Below are 25,321 nucleotides of genomic sequence, written 5' to 3'. Positions count from 1 at the left end.
CATCGGATCGTGGACCACCGTCACAATTCTTCGCCGAATTTTCCCCCTTCAAAAATCATCGCTCCATGGTTTTCGGCCTCCGCTTATCCGTTCGGTGATATTCGAAATCTCGAAAATGATGAAATTTCGCGACAATTTTTTTATTCTAATACGCGAACGACGATCGACAATTTGTTGAATCGCGTATGAGGATATTTTAGTTTTGTTTAGTTCGATTGTCTAGGGCGTTTTCTTTTCCGGATCGCGAGTGAGCTCAGCCGCTAGTGTTCACCTATATATCTATATATATATAAGTCTGTGAGATATTCCGCGACGAGCCAACTGGTACAAAATTCTTCTTGTAACAACCTCAACGTTTATATTCGTTTGTAAGTTCCTACTTTGCATACCCGGCGCACGTGACACTGACACGACTCGAAGTAGAACATTGCTATTTCTTGCGCTCTTCCATATCAATTTCACAATAGTACGATCATATACAACGTAAGCTCGATCCTGAAATACACGTGTCTTTGCATCGGAGTGTCATTTTCTATGCCGCACCGCTTTTAATTCATGCTAATTTATAATGTAACGAGAAAGAATCATTACACTTTCCAAGCTCATGCTACGAAGCCTACTCTACCTATAGTCTAGAATCGACGGGCGTCGTCGTTAAAACATACGATAATTCTCGGGGCCATAGGTCGGTCAATTTGGCGTCTAACCAAATCGAGAATATCTGCGCTCCGATTTTTTTTTTTTTTTTTTTTTTCCCTATTTCTAATCATCTCCCTCCTGTAGCCTTTTTTATCGATCGTTATCGTGTGACCGGGAGAAAGATCGCGTGCGAATCGAAAAGCGAAAGAAAAAAAAAAAACAAAACAAACAAAAACAAACGGAGATGATTAAGATGAAAATGAAAATTGAAATAATAAAAATCGATGAGAAATAATATAGGAGAACGGTGCGACGAAGCGGGCAAAAGGGGCGTGTCTGTGCGGGTATATAAACCTATATAATAACGATCAAGATTGCGTACATATAGAGGAGATTTCTCGAGATCGGGGAAATGATCGGATGGTGGGCCGCGCGTGAATCATTACTACAATCGTTGGATCGGCTTAATGGCTGCTAATTACCGTGGCGTAGTTGTGCCGCGCGTTCGCAACAGGATATCGTGGCGATGCCGTTTGTTTGCACTTTCATTTGACCGTTAGTTGGTTAGTTAGTCGGACTATAGTTCCCCATCGCCGTCGTTTGCCTCTATGGGTCTAGTCTATATTATACGTGTACCCTAACACCTAACACCTCGCGTTATCTTCGCCTACACCGGGCCACCGCTGCCTCCGGCTGCGGTTATGATACCGCTTTTACGGGGATTCTATCTTGGCCTAAGCATCTGTCCGGGAAGTGGGGAAAAGGTACGATATGTGTTACGTATACGTTCGTTACTCTCACGTCTCACGCGTATACGTATACGTATATGTTTATACTTATGCGGAAACATTCCGGGGCGATTAAACCTCCACGACATTTTCGGTACATACATCATCATCATGCGTCGATCGAATGATCGCCTCCCAGCTCTCCATCGATTAGGCATTACTTTATTCCTGATATAGAATTCGAAAAATTGAATCCCGAAACGTTAATATCATAAAATGAAAAAAAACAAAAAAAAAAAAAAAAAAAACGAATCGTTTAGAAATGTCCCATGCACACAATGTGGTGGTGTATTATTCCTCGATATTAGGTACATACGTACCTCAAACCCATAGATGCGCGTACGGTTTGCGGTTTTGAGTAGGTAGGTTGGACTATAGGCGAGTCGGATAACGATTGATCGTAATCTATGTAATTACACCTCGTATACGGTACCATGTGCACTATGAAAATTAATTATTTAATACCAACCGCACGCGCGTGTGTGTGTGTGTGTGCGCGCGCGCGTACGTACGTTCGTTTATACCTATATGTATACAACAACAACGTACGTGTTACGACGCGTATTATACGAAACTCGAATCCGTTAGCGCGGAGATATCCAACTCGCCTCGCTATTCGTCGCTTTTGCTGCTGATACGGAATCGCGTTAAAACTGCATCGAATTTATAGTCGCGAGTTACGTATACCACTGTCGTGTACGCCGCGAGTCGGGCAACACAGCGAATATATTACAAACGTATCATGTATATCCTGCAGGTACCAAATCCGGGATCGCTCGGACGATGAAAACCGTTTCCGCGTATAGCGAATGTATTTTGGCAGTAAATCATGTTCGCGTAAAGGCGTCTCGTATAGACGGTGTCGGATATGTACGTAATTATGCCTCTTTTGCGGAAAAAAAATTTACGAAATTCATCGTCATTCGCGCGCGTTCAGTTTCACGTATATCGTTGTTTTTCTCGTATTACATAGATATCTGCACGTGTTGTAAAACGTCGCGCTTGATTAGAGGTGTGCGAATGTATGTATAATCATACATATACATATGTACACCGGTGCAATGTGTATAATACGTACGTACGTACGTACGTATTATACATACATCCTATGCCAGACTATCGACCCGTGCAACACGCGGTTCGACAATCAACTCGCGCAATTGCGGATGCCGGCGCCCGCAAGGTCCGGAATATCAATTTTTAGATAGAGGATCGTTTCCAACTCCCTAATTATTACATATAAGTTTTTCGTCGATGTTTTCGTCGCGTCTACTTAATATCGCCGCGTAAGCCCGAATTGCGTGGGTTGTAGAGCTGCGAACATGACGAAAATTATGAAAATTCGACCGCGATAGAGATTCTCTATAATGTACGTACGTACGTACGTACGTACGCGTGACCGATTATATTTCGAAATTCTATATCTGCCGAGTTAATTACGTTAAACGCGACGCGTTCATTTTTTGTTCGGATGAATTTCTAACTCCTCGATTTCTTACGTTTTATCGATAACGATATGTAAGATCGGTAGTGTTGTATATAAATGTATATATATATGTGTATGTTACACGTTACCGTATAATGTGATTTGCAGCACGTGGCTCGAGACTCCGATCGATCGCCCGCGTTGAATGATGTATACGCAGTTATGCGTATTCGGACGTTTCTCTCGAGACGTTCATATAGACGATAGAAATCTAATTATCGAATCAACGGACGAACAGTCGAAGATTCATGCGGAACCATGCCTCATAACGCTAAAAAAACTCTCCGAACGTTACAAGCCTCCTCCTCCCCTCGGGACCCGGGCGAATTCCTGAATAATAAATTATATGACCCTCTTGTATATCCGATCCTAACTCCCTCGGCGCTAAAATCAATCACCGCGAAGAGTGCTTTCTTTAAAAAAAAAAATAAAAAATAAAATAAAATTTATCTCGTTTGCGTGTGTAAGTGATTTGGTAGTGAAAAATAGGCCTCGAAAAGTCGTGATAAAATTTTCTTCGACGAACGAGAAAGAAACTTTGATTTTTTTGAAAAAAAAAAAAATCAAACTGAGGAAAGCAGAGTTTGAGCGTCGACCGGTATCGTTTTCATGGGGGGGGGGGGGGGGGGGGGCTTATATCGTATTATTTTTCTTGCCTCAGACGACGAGATAAGAAAAAATAATTAAGGCTTCGCACGTAGCGAGGTAGTAGATGCGGTTCCTCCCCGGTATAGTTGGAGAGAAAACTTACAAAAAGCAAACCCTACGTGTCATAACACTTCCATAAGAACTTTTCAGGGTCTTTCCGGTGTACACGAGGTGGTTACGTACTTCATCGATTTATTTCAATTTTAGAAGAAATTATTTCCATCGAGCCTACATACGAGCGACGCACCTCCAGCTTCACTTTTGCCGCTGCAGAGCTACTATACTGTAGACGGTCGAGGATCGAGATGTTATCTCCCATCGCCCGAGGGTTTCACATTCGGCTAAATATTGTCTGCGGGCGAAGCTAGTTCTATTATCGCCTAGTTGTACGGTTCTCAATTTTCCAACACTATTCGCGATACCGAGTAAACGGAAAACGAGAAAAACTATCAAAAAACAAATTCGCCCTTCTCCGTAATATGATCTAGAGAAAAAAAAAACAAAAAAAAAAAAAAATGAACAAACCAAGCAGAAAGGAAAAAGAACAATAAATGGCGAGAGTCTCCCGTACGATATAATAACGTACGCATACGTGTACGTATTTAATAAATCATCGAACGAGAAACGGAAACGTGATCCGAGTGGGCGTTGGGTTGGTTCCGAGGCGGAACGCGAACGTTTACAGGCGTTGAGAACCACCGACTTGTGACAGGCGTGACGCGTAAGCTGGATCACACGCGACAACCGTTGATTAGCATACAATACGGTAGAGGCTAATCTGATCAAACGTCGACGGCTCCCGTGCACTAACGACACGCAGTTCCGTATACAACTAGTTCTCGCAAGTGCGAATCCAACGCTTCCGTTTCTTCATTTATCTATTTATCCGTTATCATTGACTTCCCTTACTTTTCTCTGACTCGGACCCAATTAGCGCGCGGAGTGGAAACCTCGGGGCGAATCGAAAGCCGGTTTAAACTGCGGGGGAAAAAAAAAAAAAATAAATAAATAAAATAAAATAAATGTGGCAAATGAATTTTGTACGGAGATTCGTGGATAATACACGCGACTCGGAAATCCTAGATCTGGAAATGGCGTTAGCTCGATGGGGTTTTGTTTGTTTTGTTTTTTTTTTCTTAAATTTCTTTTATTTTTTCGCTCGTGCTTTCGTGCAGCGTATCTGTACGTAAACAGAGGACATTCCACCTTCTCGTGCGTCGTCATCATTTCGCGAAATCGTTCGTTTCGTTTATGCACACTCGGATTTATGTGGTCGTTATACCTGGCGTACTCCGAAATATTGTGTATTAGCAACCCGCAGTTACAGTGGGAGGTTTTCGTTGACGGAAGCGCGATTCGAATCGAATGAAGTATTTCGTTTCGTGTGCATCGTTGGTTAATAGAGGAGGATTAGTTTTATATTCTTTCACTCGTTCTTCCTATACCGCGCAACTGTCTTATCCCTACGGAGTGCAAGATCGACAAGTATTACGTTTCGAAACCTTATATCCCGCAGCGTATACCCGGGTCCTGATCAAATTCCATGAGAACTCGGTTTTACTTTTCCGTGTAATTCGTTTTCTGGGTAATACAACGTGATACAGGTGTATCCCACGTGCATCTTCAACCGCTCACGTCCTATCCACACGTAAAATAATGTAAAGAAATAGTAACGAAAATAGGTAACGGTACGGGTGTGAAACAAAATATGAAAATATCTACAATTTTTTTACTTCTCCTATGTCAAAAGTAATTTCTTTACTTTACTAAATCTGTGTAGTACCTACATATTTTTCAGTTGAATCATTCTTCCTGTCAATTTAGGTATAAAATGAGTTAATAATGATTGTACAATGGAGTGGCGTGGCATATAATAATATAGGTCACGGTCCGTAAAATTGTTTGTCTCATAACCGTGTGCGGTGGTAGCAATCTCGAATCGAGGCTACAATTATTACATTATCGTGTCGGTGGTTCCCTTGGTTTTTTTTTTTTCCCCCTCTTTCCTTTTTCCTTTTCGTTTTTCAAATACACATATATTTTCGTGTTTTTCATCGTCCGCCGTACGAGTGATTACAGTGCAGCGTTTTATTTTATTTTATCTTATCTATTTCCGAGTTCATCCCTCGATTAGAATTTTTTTCTTTCTCTTCTCCGACTAAATTTGAGTTTCGTATTTCCGCGCACGCGTCGCGTCGGTTAGCGGATTAATCGCCACATTCGTTCGTCGCGCCGTGTGCGACGCGTGCAGAAGGACGTCGGGACGCGAGGCGTCGGTCGGCTGGCTTCCCTTCCACTCGACGAGGCGTCGTTTCACGTTTGGCGTCGCGTGTCTCTGCTACTCTACATTCGTATCAGGCGAGCATGAAGCGGGGCTGATACGCGCGTTGTGTACCCAACCCTTCCTCCATTGTGCAGAATGCGAGTAAGCACAGCCAGAGTTTTACCGTCTCTCTTTCGCGTTTCCTCTCTTCTTGGCTCCCCAGAGTTTACCGTACCATTATACGTATATACGGATCGTAGGTACATAGGTAGTAAGGTGGCTTACGCACTCTGTACGGTACGTTGAGGGCTTTCAAAGTCAACCTCCGTCCTCTTTATGATTTCCTTGTTACGGAACTCTAACGAAAGAGTACTCTCTCGAGTTAATTAATTATTGTCGTTACTCATAATATGTCGTTAACGAATCTCTGCGGTCTACATAACGTGCCTCCACGCATTATTATAATTATTAGTCGTTATTATGTAGACTTGTTGCTGTCGTTATGATTTTTATGTCGAAGAAACTTTATTAAATGTGTACGATATAGAGTGAAAAAATATATGCCGTGTCCCGCGGGTGTACATCTTTCGTTTTTTTTCTCCGATTTTTCAATTTTAATATCTTCATCGAACTCACGGTGTTGATTAATCGCGCAATTGTCGATGATCGCAATGATGTTGCATATTACGAATATGAATATACACGGAAATCTTTGCACGATCATCAAATCAGCATTAAAAAGTGATTTATACGTCGTTGACGACAAATACATTACGATCAATTGTAAAATTCATTGGCTTAATCAACGTCGTAATATACGGTACACACATACGTGCAGCAGTACCTTAACTCAATACAGACATATTATATGTATGCATAATATATTTGCCAACTGTTTTCACGGCTCCTCGTTTCTCGTTAAGCTGTTAAGCTGTACAATAATTTATTCTTAATTATATTATTACATATCTTATGTCGAAATACATACTTTATACATATTATGTATATATACCTATATAGCCAGATATATAGTTCGTGCTATTACATATCCAGAATAAAAAACTACGTACGTTTGAATTCCTACGTGACATGTTCATTATTTTTCTATTGTTTTTTTTTTTTTCCCCTTTTGTCAGAGCGCGTTCAATGAAAAACTTACAGTTTTTGCGGTTTGACAAATTTTTAGTCCCCAAGTTAATTGAGAATTCGATACAGTGTAACGAAATATTATCGTGCATAAGATGCTCGAATATTTTAATCTAACAATTAAAAGAACAGCTACGGCACTTGGATTCTTGTTGTTTATTACACCGAAAAAGTGAGCCTCTAAGACCGCTCGAGAGATCGAGATGATACGAACGGCTGGTACATAACGAACGCGCTACCCGGTTCGCGTTGCCACCCGCTAATGTGTTAATTCAGTTAATTTAGTTAATTCAGTTAGTTTACTAAATACGAACGCCGGACGCTGGAGCGTGTCAGTTTATATTTTGTCGAGATTTGTACGGCACCGGTTTTTGCTTTAATTTGGGATAAATTAGTCCCTGGATACCGAAACGTCTCCGCTTTAATTAGAGTCTTATTTCTAATTTGGTTTCAGTCGAGTATACATATAATGCACGTGTATATATATGCATACGTTCATTCCACGTGCACATGGTTACAGATGTGTGTAATTTCTGTGGTATACCAAGAATTTGAAAATTCCAATTCTGTACCTCGAGCAGTTGTTAGGTCAAAGAAAATCTCGTCTCAGAGTGAAGAATTGAAATGGAGAAAAAAAAAAAAAAAAAAAACGTACTTAGGTCCAACAAGGCCTGTAATTATTATTGTATCAAATTATCACCGCGATAGATCGTAACTTCTCGATTGTTCCGACCCTTTCGATTTTTCATTGAATTTTTTATTCTTCTAAACTTTTTTCCTTCAAGAGTTTCATAGCTGCACCGCGCCGTATGCTATGATACGGGCGATATGTACCGTGAAAAGGAATATCTGTGATTTTAGTACAGGCCACATGTGAATCGGTGGAGCTATGGAGCCGCACTAAAGTCGCGCTAGCCAGAGTGTGACCCAGGAAGTGATCATCATTCCCTCTTAATACGATAAATAGATAAACGTACGCGACGATCTATAGCGTGTACTGGGGGCTTTGCCCTAGTTCCTTGTAGGGGAGACAACAGCGGACAGTTTTATTTTAGTGATCTAAATTGCGCGGCTGATGCGGACAGAACTCTTACGGATGGATGGATTTTTTACGACCTGTTACCGATTGAGAGAAATCTACGTACACTGCAGCGATGCACCGATGCACTTTGCTAGTCTCTCCGCAGTTTTCATCGCGAGGAAATCAAATAAAACAATGTCCTTCTGGTGAACGAACGTACACCCGTCCGAATTCGCGCGGTTGCGGTTGGTGCAGGTGAAAAATATCGCGAACGATGCGATTTCTTCTTTTTTTTCCCTCTACACCGTTGAACTGTACGAACCGTTATACACGTGAAATAATTGCGATTCGAAAATTGCAGCATGGGCACCGTCCGATGTGATGAACAAAAGAAACTTTATCGGACGGTATTACCGTGCAGCGTAGCGAATCAAGTTTCCATTGTCATTTAATTTTTGCAGGATTTGGGTCATTAGTTGCACCGCAGGTGGTTTAATATATACGCGAGTATAATCGCGAATGACAATTCATTTCTCTGATTATTTGGCAGCCAGACTTATTATTATTAATTTTATTTATTTATTCATTCTTTTTTTCTCCTTACAATTTCGTTACATCATTGCGAGATCAACGAAACTTAAACTTTTCGTTCTCCCTCTGCGGTGTAAAATTAACCGATTATTATCCTTATTATGTTCGTATATATACAACGTGCGTCTCACCAACGAGTCTATGTATCATATGTATACATATATATATATATATATATATATATAATATACAGTATTATCGCTTATATTATTGTGCTTTCAACACTAATTTCAAATGCACATAGAAACTACCGTTTAATTCCGTGCACGGTTAATCTCTGCTATGGTCGCAGGCATTATACATATCCACGGTATATTATTGCAGAGGAGCTAGGAGATTAATTGCGAACGATATGAGAATTAGCTTTAAATTATTATAATTTCACACTATCGTCACCTTTCGAATTATAGGCGCATACATATATTATTCGCTATCACTTAATCCTTTTTTTTTTCCATTCTCACATTCTCCAGATACAACTTTAGTATATCATTTTCAAAATCTACCCGAGGCTATATACGTACATGTATATCAGGGTGGCCCAAAAAAAAATATTTCAACTAGGTACTTTATACTTCGAGAGTCAAAAAAATTTGGAGCGACTCTTAGATCTCCGTCATTTTCAACCTAAAATCTAATAGAATGACGAGGAAAAAGATTAATACGAAAAATTGAATTTTTAACGATTTTTGCAAATTTTTAAAAATCTTGAGTGACTCCAGAAATTTTTCTTTTTTCAGCTGATTTTTGAAGGGGGCTTTGGAAACGCATGTTTAACTAATATATTCTCATCTAGGAGACGTAAAAAAAAATAGCCGTTTTTGTTTCGGGACACCCTAATTGTCGGTCGTATAACAACTCAAACTTTTGGGATACATATTTTTAATTTTTGATCTGGAAAAAAAGAAGATTTTTTATTTTTTGTGGGTCGAATTGTTTTTGCTCTCGATCGTTGCGCGTATCCATATAACAGGGTATATATGTACATATTTTTACCGTCGAGAAGGAGATTCGCCGCCGTTAATACAATTAATTGAATCAATCAAACGGGTTTTACCCGCGTAAGACGTGCACGACGCCTTGATTGCCTGGCGTGCATTATCCATCCGCACCGAAATTGCAATCTCATCTCAAAGCGGCGGCTCATTGAAGCCACGCCTTTCAAATGCAACGCGGGGTTAACGCACCTATATACAAGTACCGAACCCCTCATCCAGCTCATTTGTTGCAGTACTTGTACGGTGGTCACTTCTCAAATTGCCCCAGCCTCAAAACTCATTTCATTTTCTCTTTTACGGCCGAGTTGTTCCTTTGATCCCTTTTTTCGTTCCTTTTCTCTCCTTTCCTCTCTCCTCATTCAATAACAGCTCTTTCTTCCCCGGGGATTTTTATTCTCACCAAATACAATTTTCTCGCATTTTTCCAAGCAGTCGTCCGATAGTCTCCGTCCGAATGAAATTTTATCGGTGATCTACTTTTGAGCGGTACACCTGAATTTTTTTTATCGAATTCTCATCACAGCCTTCGATAGCTCAGTTGGTAGAGCGGTGGACTGTAGTCGGTTACGAAGTATGAAGATATCCATAGGTCGCTGGTTCAAATCCGGCTCGAAGGATTAAATTTTTTATTTTTTCAATTTCTTGTTTTCCTCATTAATATTGGGCCTACTGTTTCACAGTGGGTCAGGTATGTGACCGCCGTTAGAAAAAAAAAGATCGATTCAAAACGATCACATTGTACGTTATACTTATATACCTACCTATATTTGCATTTGTATGTAATCGATATAGAATTGCAATCGCATAGCGTGCGAATGTATTATGTATGTTTGCATGACTATAAACTAACAATAAGTGTACCACTTCTTCCCCCGGCTTTGATCAAGGGATCGTTTAATTGAGGCGTTGCTGCACTATACGTTTTTCATAATCATAACCGCTAGGATTTCGATTCGTTTATCCACTCTCAGCGTTGTGATAATTGTAAATATTACGTCGTAAAGTGTGATTCATCCGAGTACGAATGAGTGAGATTATTTTTTTTCTATCGCAGTAACTGATCCGTTTATTGATAACGTTATCATCGAAATACCCAGATGGTTAATTCGGGTTTGCGATGCGCGACGTCTCCACGGACTATACGCTTACGTGAGAGGGTGGCTCTCGCTGTTTCGTTACGTCGGCGTCGCATCAGCTTCATTGCTTTTGCCGCACGGAGGCTGCGCAGCTAGCAGAGTATTTTACGTGTCCCGAATATATCCTGCAACGGGTGGACGCGACGCGCGGTCGATTAGGTAACAGAGTGATACAAGCATCTGTTCGCGACGAGTTTCAAATTAATTTATACTCCACGGATCCGAGGTCGTTAAAATTTGATTACTTGCGTTAAAACGGATATATTCTGACTCTCGGTTTATTCTATCCCAGAATCTTCGGTACACTTATTCGCGTGCGATCCGTGTTAGCCGTGTCTTCCGATTGACGTAGATTTTCTCCTTTTTTTTTTTTCATCGAAAAATAAGTCGCATCTACCCCATCGCCTTTATTTTTATATCCGTATAGTTATTCCGAACATCTAATCGATGAAATATCGGTGATTATAGGTCTTCGGCAACGATAAAGATCTGATAATTCATTCAAAATTATACGAGCCGCGATATATTATGTCCGTGTGAGATAACGCCTGCAGCTTTTTTTCTCGTTTAACGTACATGTAATATATCGTCGCCGTTGATAATTTTATTGTACAGGTAGCTGTGTTATACTGCAGATAAGAATCGGTCCAGATCGTTCGGATCCGTGTGAGCGCGTGCATTGAACCATACATAATGATAATATGCGATTCCGCCATTCGACCTGTCGATGAATGAATTTTTTCCGTCGCATTGCGGCGGAAAATGTATCGCCGTCGTTTTTCAAAATTTGAAACAAAACAATTTCTTTGATCAAAAATCGTTACAAGGACTCAGCGTCGTTTGTGTGCGGTTGATGAATTTTTTTCATATACTGAAAAAATCGGAAAATCGCAATGAGGTTGTCACCGTCGGAATCGTAGGCTAATCATCGGTTTCGTACGAGATAACCTCGCGGCGTCCCGTCACACCCGGGGTGTTCGTATGATTTCGAATCACTTATTAAATTCATAAGAATTAAAGTAACGGTGTTACGTAGCATGCGGTCGTTAGTAGCGTACATTTAAATACCGATATTATTCATAGCTTAAAACATGAGGTATTAGGTAGATGGGCACTAATTCCCCTACACCCGTAATTACACTTCACCTTTTCCTCGGACCATTAATTAAGGCTAATTACTATCATGTATATTTATAATAAATACATATATACGTACACGTGTATACGTGCACGTGATATTCGATACGTGTACACGAAGTAGTCGATGATCTTTAATCGGTGGTTTCTCCAGTGCAGCAAAATTGTATGCTATACATTTGAACAACGGAAATGCGGTCTTCGGAGGACCTTTTCTTAATTCCATCTGTGTCTGGATGGAAATATATGGATGGTTCGTTCCTTCCGTTGTTTTATTTTCAGGTATTCGAATCGGAACCGATGCTTGAGAAATGTAGGTACCTACCGGAACTGAAATTTTCATTTCTGTGTCAAACCTACGGTAACGAGAAGTTATACCCGCTATCCGGGTTTAATCATATTATAATCGATATATGTCGTGCGTTGTGCCAATTTTATTTATCTATGCCGTCACTATACCTAAGGTAATAAATTCCAATCAATCGATCGTTTAGAATCAGCCGCCGAATAACGCTCGGGGAGATCAGCGTGAATATTATTATATCCGTTAGTGATACACCAATGAGAATATTTTTTGGTAATCACGTCATTTCGCAAAATACACGTCAAATGGTCATCGCGGCAATAGGAGAAAGACCCAAAACAAAATCCAAAAATGAAACCGCAAAAATAATTAAATTAATTAATCAAATTAATAATTGAATTAACAATAATAACGGCAGCGAGGGTCAGTGTACACGTATATAACCTGGTCGGGTTGACATGATCACGGTTTATGTTTAATTGCGTCGCCTCAATGTTCTTGTTTTTTTTCGTGTTTTCTTTCTTTTTTCAATCTAATGAACTTTCGGGGTCCACTGCGGGTTTGTCAGCGTCCGACATAGTTGATGGTATCATAATTCTTGTCGAATGAAACTATATTTCTTTCAAAGTTGTCGCACCGCGCCCATAATATTTTATCGATCTGTAATTGACTCCGCGTAAATCAATCTCGTCAGAGGCAAAATTTGGAAAGAAGAGAACGCTCGATGTTGTGAAAATAATCAGCGTAATTCATAATTTTGCTCACGTTATACGTGTCTAATTATTCCCTTGTATTAATTGGCATTGTTTTCATTAATCGGTCGTTTGTATAACTAATTGGTAGATAGTTTTTTTTTTTTGGTTAATTACATTCGAGTCTCATTGTTTCCGTTGTAACAGAATAATGGACAGAAAGAGGAATTGCTGAGACGTACGTTCGCAAGTGCGAATAATCTTATACGAATAAAAATCTTGTCGGACTAATCGAATCGTATTCCTTTTCAAGTTGATCGCGCTAGTTCGACGATTTAGAGAAAAAAGAAAGGAAGAAAACGATCGACATTTATGTTGTCTTGCAAAAGTTCCACATCATCATACTATGCGAAGTTTATCAATTTTTCAATACCTTCTACTATTAATTGAAAACCCGACTCTTGATTAATATTCTGACGACTTTCATGAATCCGAATCATTATCTACTACTCTCGATTTCTTTTTGTTCTGTATCCCGATTATGCCGTGTACTATGGAAAAACTATTATCATCGACGCACGACGCATAGAATGTTATTTACACACGTGACAATATAGCACGCTTATACATATATATAATTCATGATGGAAAAATAAATTCATTGCAATAAATATATAACGTACGTTGTAAATAAGAGGTTATTGAACTCAATTCAAGTAGTTTAACGCGTGTCAGAATATATCTAGCCATGTTCACCATATACGTGTGTAATATTTTATTTCGACTTCGTTTTCAAATTGCTGTTTCTTCTATTTGCTTCTTTTTTTTTCCCTCGTTTTCTTTCACAGTCAACTTAGGCACACTTTATTTCAAACGAACAATGAAAATTTAGATATGCATCTTATGATTAGCATCGACACCGTACATACGTATATCCCACAGCATTTTGTTCATGTATGTAAATACATGTGTTGTACACGAAAGCGAGAAGCCCATCATGTCCACATGATTTATCACCAACGATTGTTTCATTGGTTACTTAATCTACACGTATCACGTCGATAATACGTTCGCGACTGACATCAAAATGATAAAAAGCGGTTTTTCTATTTTCAAATTTACTTCATAAATCGACTCGAATTATCAGGTGCAATTATTATTTGTAAATTTAATCAGGATCGCTGAAAATTGCAGAACGATAGATCATTGTCGTTGCAATCATAGAGATTAATTAATATATGCGACGCAGCTATAATCGCGTGTGATGATTATGCATTACAAAAAATTCACACGATACAGAGAGAAAAAATAAAATTAAAAAAAAAATTCTTTTTGCAAATACTATATATAAATAATTTTGCATAGTTATATTTTAGGTTTCGGTTCCACGCGGTGCAGCGAATCAAGGGCTATATTTATTTTCAACGATTGTTATAAACGTTATATTATCATCGTCGCACGATTGGTCACATTCAATAATCGGAAGCGAATCTGTACGTAGCCGGTTTTTCTATGTGGTTCGATTATCATAAACCGTATTGTGATTTATACCTTTGGCCATTCGATTACAAAATACACGTGCAGCGAGACAGGAAAATAAATATCCCATTCGAACGCGGTGGTGTGGTAGCTCGATAAATAGAACGAACAAACAAACTGACAAAAAAAAAGATAAAAAACAAAAAACAAAAAACTAACAACCAAATTAAATAATAAAAAAATAATCAAATATGTGAAATATCGAAGACTATATAATTGCATAATGGAAAAAGAAAGGAAAAAAAAATAAATATTTTCTATCGATCTATGCTGGGAATTAGATATACATATATACATATAGTTTTTGGTCACAATTAGATATCGCGTATCGATTATTCCTTCTAAATTGATTTTCGTTGTACACACGTGCAGGATATACGATGTGTATATATACATGTATATATATGTAACTGAATATCTTGTTAGGCTGCAATAAATTATTTCCATTTCCATAGGAATATATATTTGATTAAGTAAATCAATAAAATAACGTCCGACTTTCAAATACACGCAATTAATTGTATCACGCGTGCCGGGCGCCGTGTACGGTATACCTACCGGTAGTCCTGCACGGTATAACTATAACGATCTCTTCTCGAGAGTCGAACGGGAATCGTCGTGGGTGTGTCGTTTCTACTCTCTGCAGCGTGTTCGTCGTATCGTAAACGTTTCTCCTGTATCGGTATATCGTATACCCCATAGTTTCACAATCATTCAATTAACAGCGCATATAGCGTAACAAACGACAGGTGTACGTATATGTATACCTGTGTACCTATAAGCATGCGCGGCGTACACTCCGTCGCTGTCCCGAATGCTGTAATTTTCCTAGACGACAAAAAGACGAAGGAAAATAAAAATAAAAATATATTCAGAGATATTCAGTGGAAAAAATTAGAAATTAAAAGTTCACGTAGTACGTGTATCATATGCGTAATTTAGCTTCCTGCGTCTACGTAGTTTTGATCGCGAAATAACGAGTGCAACGAGTATGTAAAAGTGTGATTGTAAGGTATATAGCAGTTGTGCGTGAAAAATAGATAAAAAGTAAAATAAAAGAATTGGGCTATCTGGGGGGGAGCGGAGATCGTAGATAGTGAGAGTTAATCCGGACGGTGCAAATTATACCTAATTCCGATTATATTATACGAGAAGTGTATCGCGGCATTTATATATATACTATATATATACATGTGCCACCACCTACGGAGCGTTCTTATTCCAGCAGGATATTAACATTCGAGACATGTTCCGTAACTGATTGTGAGTTTTACTGCGAATACGATCGGCTATTTCTCGCTCGTATTTAACCTACGTACATACGTTTACAGCTGTATACCCACACCGGTTAACTCTGTACGGCGAACGCTAAACCGGAGGACAAACGCGACTTACTTCTACAGCTTTACTCGCGCTGCTGCTGCTGCTGCTGCACCACCAAGGAAATCACCGATTGAATTACTTACCGGTACGTGCCGCGGGGATCTGGCGTCTTAATGTATCCGAGACAGCAGCCTCTGTATGACTCGAGCTCTCCCCCTAAGGGATTGTGAAAAACTGGAAGGAAAAGACACCAAAGATGGAAAAGAAAGAAGAGAAAAAATTCAGAGCGACCGAACGTTCTTTTTTCTTTTTCTTTTTCTTTTCTTTTCTATTTTTTCTATTTTCTTTTATCGGGCGCTCCAACGGCGCACCTGCGTCCGCCGTACAGATTGATATGGGTAATTTTTCAAATTTATTTACCGACAATGCGAATTCTTAACATCCGTGTAAATTGGGGAACGATATAGGGCGTTGTACACGAGGTAATTACGTATACAATACCGTATAGTTCACGCTTCGCTCGATTGTCTCATTAGTCGGACGAATAAATCGATCGTCCATTTATCTACTCACATTTACGCCGGCTTCTAACGTCGTATTCTCGGTAGCTCAAATTATAATTTTCAATTGATTTGTTGCCGCAAATCATTCATCTACGGTCCAAGGCTCACTCCGCCATGCCTGGAGCCCCGAGATATATCTTTTCTCCTCGCACGTTTGTAAAGTCGACCTTTTTTTTTTTTTTTTAAACACAATTTGGATCGGAGCGTTCGTCGAAACGAACCAGATATTATAACGCTCTCATCTCGTCGCACGATTATTACAGCTCAAGACCTCAATTCGACTAAAACTCCTTCTTTCTTGCGAGTAATTTTGATTATATTCAATCAAGTTTTGGAGGAGAATTTGAAATTTTTCTAAATTTCCCGGGGAACGTCTTACTTTTATCGCCCCTAAAAAATGATCACTTTTATCGTAGAGTTCGCGCCCTTCCGTTTTCAGCCCTCGGCGCAGTTTTTTTCTTCGTAAAATTTGTTTTGGTCCTTCGAATATCTCCGTTAATTAGATCGTTAGTAGACTATTGTCGTTGCGTTTCGTATTAATTAAGGGCAACATGTGGCGGCGTTGCAGGTGTCGGTCAGTTGGATTGACGCATTGAGAAATAGTTGGTGTATAATGCGTGGCGTATAATAAGTGAGAAAATATAATAGAGAAAATATATCGATCAATCAAAATCAGTTCAAGGTTGAGAACTTACCGTATCCAGCAGTTACGACAACCGTGAGTTTATATTTATACTATTAGATATGCAGCCGCTAATTACATTTAATTATAACGCTTAACGTTCTAAAAATGTCGATCGAGTTTATATACGTCCACGTGTGTACATACATATATATATATATATATGGATATATACTGTACGTACGGGGCGTAAACCGCGACGATGTGTAATACATAAAACTTAACACAAATTTTATTTCGAACGTCGAGAAACGTGTTTAATTGTCGATAAACAGCGAATTAATTGGTTCCTCAATGTCCGTAACCTGACGCATCGATACACGCGCGTGTATACCCGCGTAATAAAATCTAAGCGCTCAAAGAGATACAGCCGCGCCGCATGTAGATAGGAAAATTTTATACCCCATAAAATGAAATCTTCTCCCTTCTCGTACGTACCTATACATATCGGTCAGGAAGATCAAATTATTGAAATGCGACAATAAGTGGGTTTCGCTACTACGAGGTGCGACGATCATAGTTTTATCTGTCCCTCAAGTTGCCCCCGGACGCACGTAACGGGTGGCCCAAGAGTTTCGATCATACCCTGGTCGAAGAATCTTCTTTTTTATTTTCGGTTTTTCTCTCATCCAACGGAAATTGAAGGGGGAAAAAATTCACGTCATTTCCCTTGCGAAATGCCCGCGTCTGTAGAAATATGTCTTTCGCATCTGGACCACCCTGTAGATATGAAAACTACATGGTGGTAATGGGAGATTGTAGATACCCGGCGAAGTGTCGGCCGTGTATAAACACACCGGGCTAAACTTAAGCGCATTATGTAACAGAGACTCGAACGTGCCACGCATTCTCGAAGAAAAGTCGAGTGATTAAAAATCTAAACGCTCCGAGAGAATTATTTATTATCATCATTATATTTGCTCGGTTTTTTTCTCTTTACTTTTTTTTTCACTTCAAGCTACGTTGAACACACGCACTTCGACGATACGTACAGCTCATTGCGGCGGTGCAGCAAATTTTTATGCACTTATTTTTTCTTCTTCCTTTAAAAATTTCATTTATACTCCACACCCGTACTGTACGGATATCACGTTACATATACATATATATATATATATATATATTCACTCGAAGAATTCACGTTATACGACGTAACAAATACGTTGACATTCGAGTCATTTTTTCTCTCCTTATTATACACATCCATAAATTCATACCTACCTCCAATTTGTTACAATCTGACCTATTCTGAAGGAAAAACGAGTGAAAAAATGATGAAATAAATAAATAATTATACAGGAATTCCAATAATTCGAACTCGTTGTATTTCTATACACAATCGCGTCATGTCGCGTTGTTGCAATTTTGTCCAGACATAAAGTCTCCTGTGTCTATTATGCGTATGTCGTAGTTACGTCGCTGACTGATTTTTTTTATTGAATTTAATATTTTCATTTTTCTGTTTCAGGTCACACAGAAGTTTCCCGAACGGGCCAGTATTTGCGCCAGTACTCAACCAGAGGCCAGTGTAAAACGGCCGGTGTTTTGTTTTTTTTTTCGTCATACCGGCCAATTAATTAACTTAGTTAGGTAATTCGTATTGATTAGATTCACGTCGAACGAGTTCAATAAAGCGATAATTCGTTTGTCCCGTAAGTCGGGCGCGCGCGCGCTTCTACATACATATATATATATATATATATATATATATATACATATACATATACATATTCAGAGAGATATTACGCACTACGCACGTTTTTGGTTTCATTATCGAGTTATTTTCTGTTTTTACATTCCTTCATTTTCTTTTTTTGTTTCGTCTCGTTTTTTGTTTTTTTTTTCTTCGGTTCTCGGACTCACACGTTACCGTATTTTCTTTCCGCCCGTTTTTCCAATCGAATCTTGGTTTCGTTTTTCCTGCCTTAACGAGGCTTATCGATTATACCGTGAGCGAAACACACGGTATGCGGGAATATAAATCGGTATACGTTTCGCGAAGTGAGATGACAATATAATAACAAAACGAGTGCGTATATCGGTGCGTGTTTTATGTTCTGTAAAAAAAATCTGTAAGAAAAAGAATTTTCTTTCGTCTCCTACAATCCGATTGAAAATATAAACTGGAAATTGATTGAAGAAAAAAGTGCTAACGCGAGAATTATCGAAGTACGAAGAGAGCGGTGGCCGGAAACGCGGACTTACACCGAGAACGCCAACCTGCAATCAAGGTTCATGGTTTTCATGGTGAGTAAAAAAAAAATTTTCTATGATTTTAATCTGTGGTCAAAATTCACCTCGGCGACGAGTATAGATACAACAAATTGGAACAGGTTCATCGAACGCGATCTGGAATGTACATCGATTGTTCGATTGATTGATTGTATTTAATGGTGAGATAATGCGGCGAATATATAGCTCTGCCGCGCCGCGTGCGCTCTGTGTAATTGTTGTAAACTTTTTTTTTTTTTTCGTACGCGCATAAGTTTCTAATTAACGTGAAATCTCAGCTCGTTATCTCTCGCAATCGACATTCCGATCGTCGGCGATCGGATACATTATATTGTATGGAAGTATCGCGGTTACACAGGTAATTGTGCGGATAGAAGAGGAAGAAAGGAATACACGTATTCGGTCGGTTCTTTTGCCTGTAGTAGGTGCGTGATTGTGAAAAATTATTTTTTATTGCCGGACAATCAACTCGTTTATTTGAACGGAAACGCTCGACGTTGCCGCTACTGCAGCCAATAAATATCCGAGTTGCATTCATATACGAGGCAGAAACTCCATCGGTTGAAACTTCCTACGGGATTATACACTCTCCCCGATACGTACCTTTGACTCAATATCCTCTAAAACCTGTTATTTTCTCAAATATTAACCTTGAAATTATTTCTTCTCGCATTTTCTCCTACCCCCCCTTCAGCTTATTCGACAATAAAATTAACTCTGCTCGCATCGGCAACAAATTGACCTATTAAATTATTGCTCCTGTATTATACCTGCAGCAACGTTAAAACTTCAGTCCTTTATCGTTTTCCACAAATTCTACCATCAAAAAAAAAAATAAAATCGAAAACTCAACCGTTAGTTCGTTGAAACCTCGCTCGAAATTATTCAGTTGGAATTTTTTAGATTAATTAATGTTACGATTATTATACTATTGAACTAATTGTTGTTACGCACACGAAAGGATAATTCGCGATAGCTTTTTACATACTCCAAAATTTTTTCAAGTACGAGGACGAAAAGATAAGTTGTAATATTTGGAAACCGTTAACCGTGTACCACGTATACCTACTCTACAGATAAATTTGAAGTTTTTCGGAACAAGATGAAAAAAATAATTGAGCAAATCTGCGAGCGTCGAATGATCGATTCAGGTGCGTGTATATAATTAACGTTCGGAATAAATACGTATATATACTTAAATGTGTAATGAATTCAAATCGGTTCGCGTGTACACCCATAAGCGAGCCTTGAGCCATGTCCCGTATGCCTCTCCACGCTCATGCCCACGGCCGCAACTCAAGCTTTATTGAATTTAAATTATGGTTTCCACCCATAATTTTAGGGTGGTACAAAAGGCGACGCTTCGCTATATACTTTTACTCCTCTAAATTTTGGTTTTTTGCGTTCGTCTCAATTGCTGATATCAAATTTAATGACCCGATCGATCGAAATGTGTTCGATGTACGGCGTCATAAATTACACGGTACATAGGTATAAACTATGGCATCGCACGCGCTTGTCATATTTTCATTTTCGTTTTCATTTTTTTCTTTTTCTTTTTTATAAATTTCCGTCCTCAAGGCCGCGCGAACGACTGTCGCTGTTGATTCAGTTAATAAAATAGTTTACAAAGTGATGTCCAGTTCGTTTTCCGTCGTCCAACGCGTGTGTAACACGACCTGGTACATGAAATTCCGGGTCGGAGTTTATACCTTCGGGGTCATTAATAATCATTTACAATCTTTGCCCGGGTGTGGCACAGGGTTAGCCGGCCGTAAGACCCGCCACGGATTGTACAAAGGAGAGGAACGCCGTACGGTGGACAATTGCGATGCTAAAAAACCAGTGGCGAAAAAAAACGAATGAGATGAAAAAAAAAATAAATAAATAAATCATGCCCTGCGGTGTGGGACCAATTCGTAAATTTTTACTCGAGTGCAGATCTATGGTAATATTCGAGTACCTTGTACTATGGTTGAATCGTTTTTATTTCGATCTTTTCCACTTGACGATTTTCGTTTCGTTTCCTTCGATTTTTACATCCGAAGCGAATAGCCAGATAGCGTCGAAGTGGCGAGTAAAATTTCTTTAAAAACGTTCGAATCCCGTAGCGTGGATGCTGCGGATATGTAATGACTTTGAAAAAAAAAAGGGAGAAATAAAAAAGAAAATGTAAAGATAATCAACGAAGGTTTGAAGACCTCTGCAAATGTATAGCGGAGGTATTACGTGTATACCTGTATTACGAAGCCTACTCGGAAGACCTTATTTTATAACTAATTCTCGAATATCGTGGGCAGCGAAGTGCGTTCAGAGCTGCGGAACCGCATTACCGTACCGTCCACTTGGAGTAAAAAAATGGGAAAAATCAGTAAAAAGAAAAGTAGACAATAATAATAATCACGATCACGCCGATAATTATTGCTAATCCGTTTGACTTTTACTCGCGGTGAAATAATGAGCAGATGATACGAGGAAGTGTATTATATATTATAAATATAATGTTCACGTCGGTAACGAATTACGAACACTTTGCGTGCTTGTAACGATAATATATGCATATTATTCGTGCGGTTTACGAAAAAGGAATATCTTCTCTTGTTTTTTTTTTCACCAATTTTTTAATTCCATACTCTTGTTTCTTATTTTGGGTGCAACGGTTGGTTTCCGAAGCAGAGAAATAGAAAAAGGAAAGAACCAAGGTTGTGCAGAAGATAATTTCTTTGGTCAGCCGGTGAAACTGTAGGATTATCGTTCGTTTCGTTCGTGTTGCACGTATGTTCGGAGGAGTAGCAACAGAGAATGATCTCTGTAATCGCGATTGCCTGCGATTAAAGCGCGGGACTTAAGTTTTACGCTCCAGTAATTTCCGTGAAAAGTGCCGCTGCACTACCTATACCGCAGTTGCGGTAGAAGATTCTAATCAGAGCGGCATATAATTGGCCGAACGTAAGAACTAGAAAAAGGGATATTTCCAGCTGACTTTACATAACCCAGCTTAAGTTAAGTTCGAAATTAAAGCTACGTAAAACTGCCTACTTTTCGTTTGTAAAATTTCAAGGATACGCGTCCGCGCGCATTCTACGTACTACCCGCGCATACGTAATATTAAGTATAATGTAGTAAAGGAACGTTGCAACTGGATTACTCCCCAAGCGCTATACTGCAGTAAACATATCTCGCTTCGTACAAAGGTATATCGTATTAACCCGAGAGATTTTTTTCGTCCGAATTATCCCGTCATACAGCGTTCGGATCAGCGACGAAAAACAAATGTCGATATATTTCGTCTCGTTTTTATTAATTACGCAGCGCAATTAATTAACCGCTATTTTTTTATTTTTCTTTTCCATCTTCTTATTTACGTCGACCGACATCACGTATTCGTTATATACATATACGGGCGATAAACGCGTCGTGATTTAAGAAAAATGAATAAATAAAGGAGAAGATAAGGAGTGTAAAAGGCGCGCGAGGTAGCAGCGCACAAGATGGAAATCGGAGGAGAGTTCGAGTGTCCGCCCACGCGTTTGTACATGTAACATTCGTTGACCAGGGGCCAGTCTGTTAATTGTTCTGATGGATTTAAAGTTGGCGCCCGAAATAAATGAATGTCGTTCGAGCAGGCGCGGCGGCGGTACCTTCGAATATATGGACGTCACGGATTGTAATTCTTCTCAAGATCGTAATGCTGCTGCTGCTCCTGCTTCCGCTGTTGTTCGTGCATCTTATGTACCTACAGTGGTACATAGTTTTTTTATACCTCTCACGGTACATATATATACATTTCTCTTATTGTACCCGTACATATGTATGTGCAGCTACAGCAACGCTGCACACCGCATGACAAGTATAAATATGCTTACGGTGCACCTCTGCGAACCTGGTAGCCGACTGTTTTTTTTTTTTAAAAAAAAAAAAAAAAAATACAGCGAGTCGCTGGAAAAGTTTCAAATTCTTCGCAATGAACGGTGATTTTTGTTCCCTCAATTTTTGGGATAATCGAAAATTAGAACGTTTTACAACGTGGAGTTCAGAATTTTTGAATATAGTGAAATAAAGGTTGAACGTATGATCCTACGTAACATTTGAACACATCTCCGATTGCATAAAAATTCTAATGCCATAAAAAACAAAATTATGGTTGTAAAATAATTTTCATTCGAATTACATGCGCTTCATGAAATATATTTATACGGCGCTATCGCGGCTAGGATCAAGCGCGATCTTCAGGGAGCAGAATCGAATTTCCTAACCGTATACTAATTATTTCAACATATTATCTCTTGAAATTATTAATCAGCCTATAAATTATTCGTTAAACTGAAGTTTTTATTTCATTCAACGAATGCTAATATTATTTCATATACATTCGCATACATTTTTATATCACCGGCCTATTAGTTATATGCGCTGATATAATAATGATGAACAAAGTCAACTAATCAAACGAAATTGATTAACATTTCGTTTGTTCACAAATATCATCGTAAAGTGTCACAATATTCTGGCGATCTTAGATTCCCTAAAAAAAAAAAAATGTCGACTATATTGCTTCCCAATTGCAAGTTATATAATAATTCGACGATTATATCGACGATTCTCTGTAGCTTCGCGCGTATACATGAAAAAAATTCAAACGCGCGATCCGCAGGTAGCGGCCGCGGAATCTATAACGCGCGGGACGACGACTTGTTCGGCCCACATGTTCTCTCTTCTGGGTAAGAAAATGGGACTCGTTAATTTATAAATCGTTAACGTCACTTCGCGGACGAGGTGCAGGTTTAAGGTGAACGTAAATTTTGCAACTGGTTATAAGGAGGTGCCAAACCTTAAAATCACCCCATAAACATGCTATATGTAAGGTGCAGCTAGCTCCTCGGCGGTTTCATCTTTGACCGCGTCAAAAATTTAACGTACCTAACGCGGGTACCACATATCGGCGCTCCGCGCAAGAAGCAACTCCGGTGTAAACCGCCTTCGATTATATTTTTATTCTTCGTTGGTTTTTCTTTTTTTTTTTTCTTCTTTTTCTCCCGTCTTTCGGCAACGTCTCAAAGGTGTTTGCTAATTTTTTTCTCCCCCCTCCTCTTTCAAATATTAATCTTCTTTTTTATCCACAAATAAAACATAAATTTTAAAGCCCGTCGGGCGAAAATTTCCTTCAAAAATTTCACCGCAGATGAGTTTGTAATGAATTTTAGTTTTTTAATTTTTTTTTTTTTTTTTTTAAATTAATTTTTGTCGCTGCTTTTATTATTGTTTAAACGTATGTACGTATACATACATAAATGAAGTTTACGCTTCGAAATATTTACCGAGGCATTTATCCGCCGTAAAGTTTGCCTCGAGGAAATATGCAGTTTAAATGAAAAAATGTACGACGCAGCGTTTGCCGTTGCTGCTGTTGGTGGTTGCGTTAACAGAGAGTAACAGGAACAACAGCATTTTGCAGTACGGGGATATATGTGTATATATATTACCCGCGTCTGAGATATATAATAGAAGTGCGAAAAAAGTCCAAAGCCATCAAACAGAGAGACTTCATCGTAGAACTGTGATCACGCGCTTAACGTTACGCTCATTGTTATGTATATGTACTACCTGTGTGTACTTACTTAGTTCGGTTTACTTTACGGCGAAGTAATAATAGAGAGTCTCGCAATTCCGAACTAATCTTTACTTTGCTTATTTCAACTCTTAATTACCGAACCGGATGGCGCAAATATACAGTTTCTCGGTTTTTCATCCAACAAATACCCGTATTCTTACGCCTTGAAGGTGTAATTTTTGAATCAACGCTTCGCATATTCTCACCTAGCTAAGGTAATTACGCCAAATACAATATGCGCGTGACTTTTCGCTATTTACGATACTCCGCCCCTTTTCCATCTGTCTCGTATTGAGAAAATAAAACTACGCATAAAATAAAAACCTATCAAACCAACTGCGTTTCTATGCAAGGGAATTGTTCGAATAGAATTGAGATGTTTAATAAATATATGGGAACGAGATTATCGTCTATACGTATGTAACGCATAGCGTGTCTTCTAGCGAGCTATATTCTAAGCTGCTTTTATGTTAATTCCCGCCTCGGGCAGGTCCAGTCCTTGTTATGGCCTTGGCCGACAGA

The 25,321-nt window shown here is 39.0% G+C and overlaps 1 protein-coding gene and 1 non-coding gene across 4 annotated transcripts in view; both read left to right on the top strand.

Annotated features, from left to right (window-relative positions):
* LOC105692785 (putative uncharacterized protein DDB_G0271982) overlaps positions 1-25,321 on the top strand; it is a 253,124-nt gene that overhangs the window by 5,545 nt on the left and 222,258 nt on the right. For all 3 annotated transcript variants that reach the window (XM_048652535.1, XM_025747116.2, XM_048652529.1), the window contains exon 2: positions 18,425-19,203. In XM_048652535.1, the coding sequence (XP_048508492.1) occupies positions 19,192-19,203 (12 nt within the window). In that variant the 5' untranslated portion in view covers positions 18,425-19,191. The remainder of the gene's footprint in view (positions 1-18,424; positions 19,204-25,321) is intronic.
* Trnay-gua lies at positions 10,104-10,197 on the top strand. Its single transcript has 2 exons — positions 10,104-10,140; positions 10,162-10,197. It is a non-coding gene; the product is annotated as a tRNA-Tyr (tRNA).

Source organism: Athalia rosae, chromosome 1, assembly GCF_917208135.1.
Source record: "Athalia rosae chromosome 1, iyAthRosa1.1, whole genome shotgun sequence".
NCBI classification, from domain to species: Eukaryota; Metazoa; Arthropoda; class Insecta; order Hymenoptera; family Athaliidae; genus Athalia; species Athalia rosae.
This window is presented reverse-complemented; position numbering and strand designations above follow the sequence as displayed.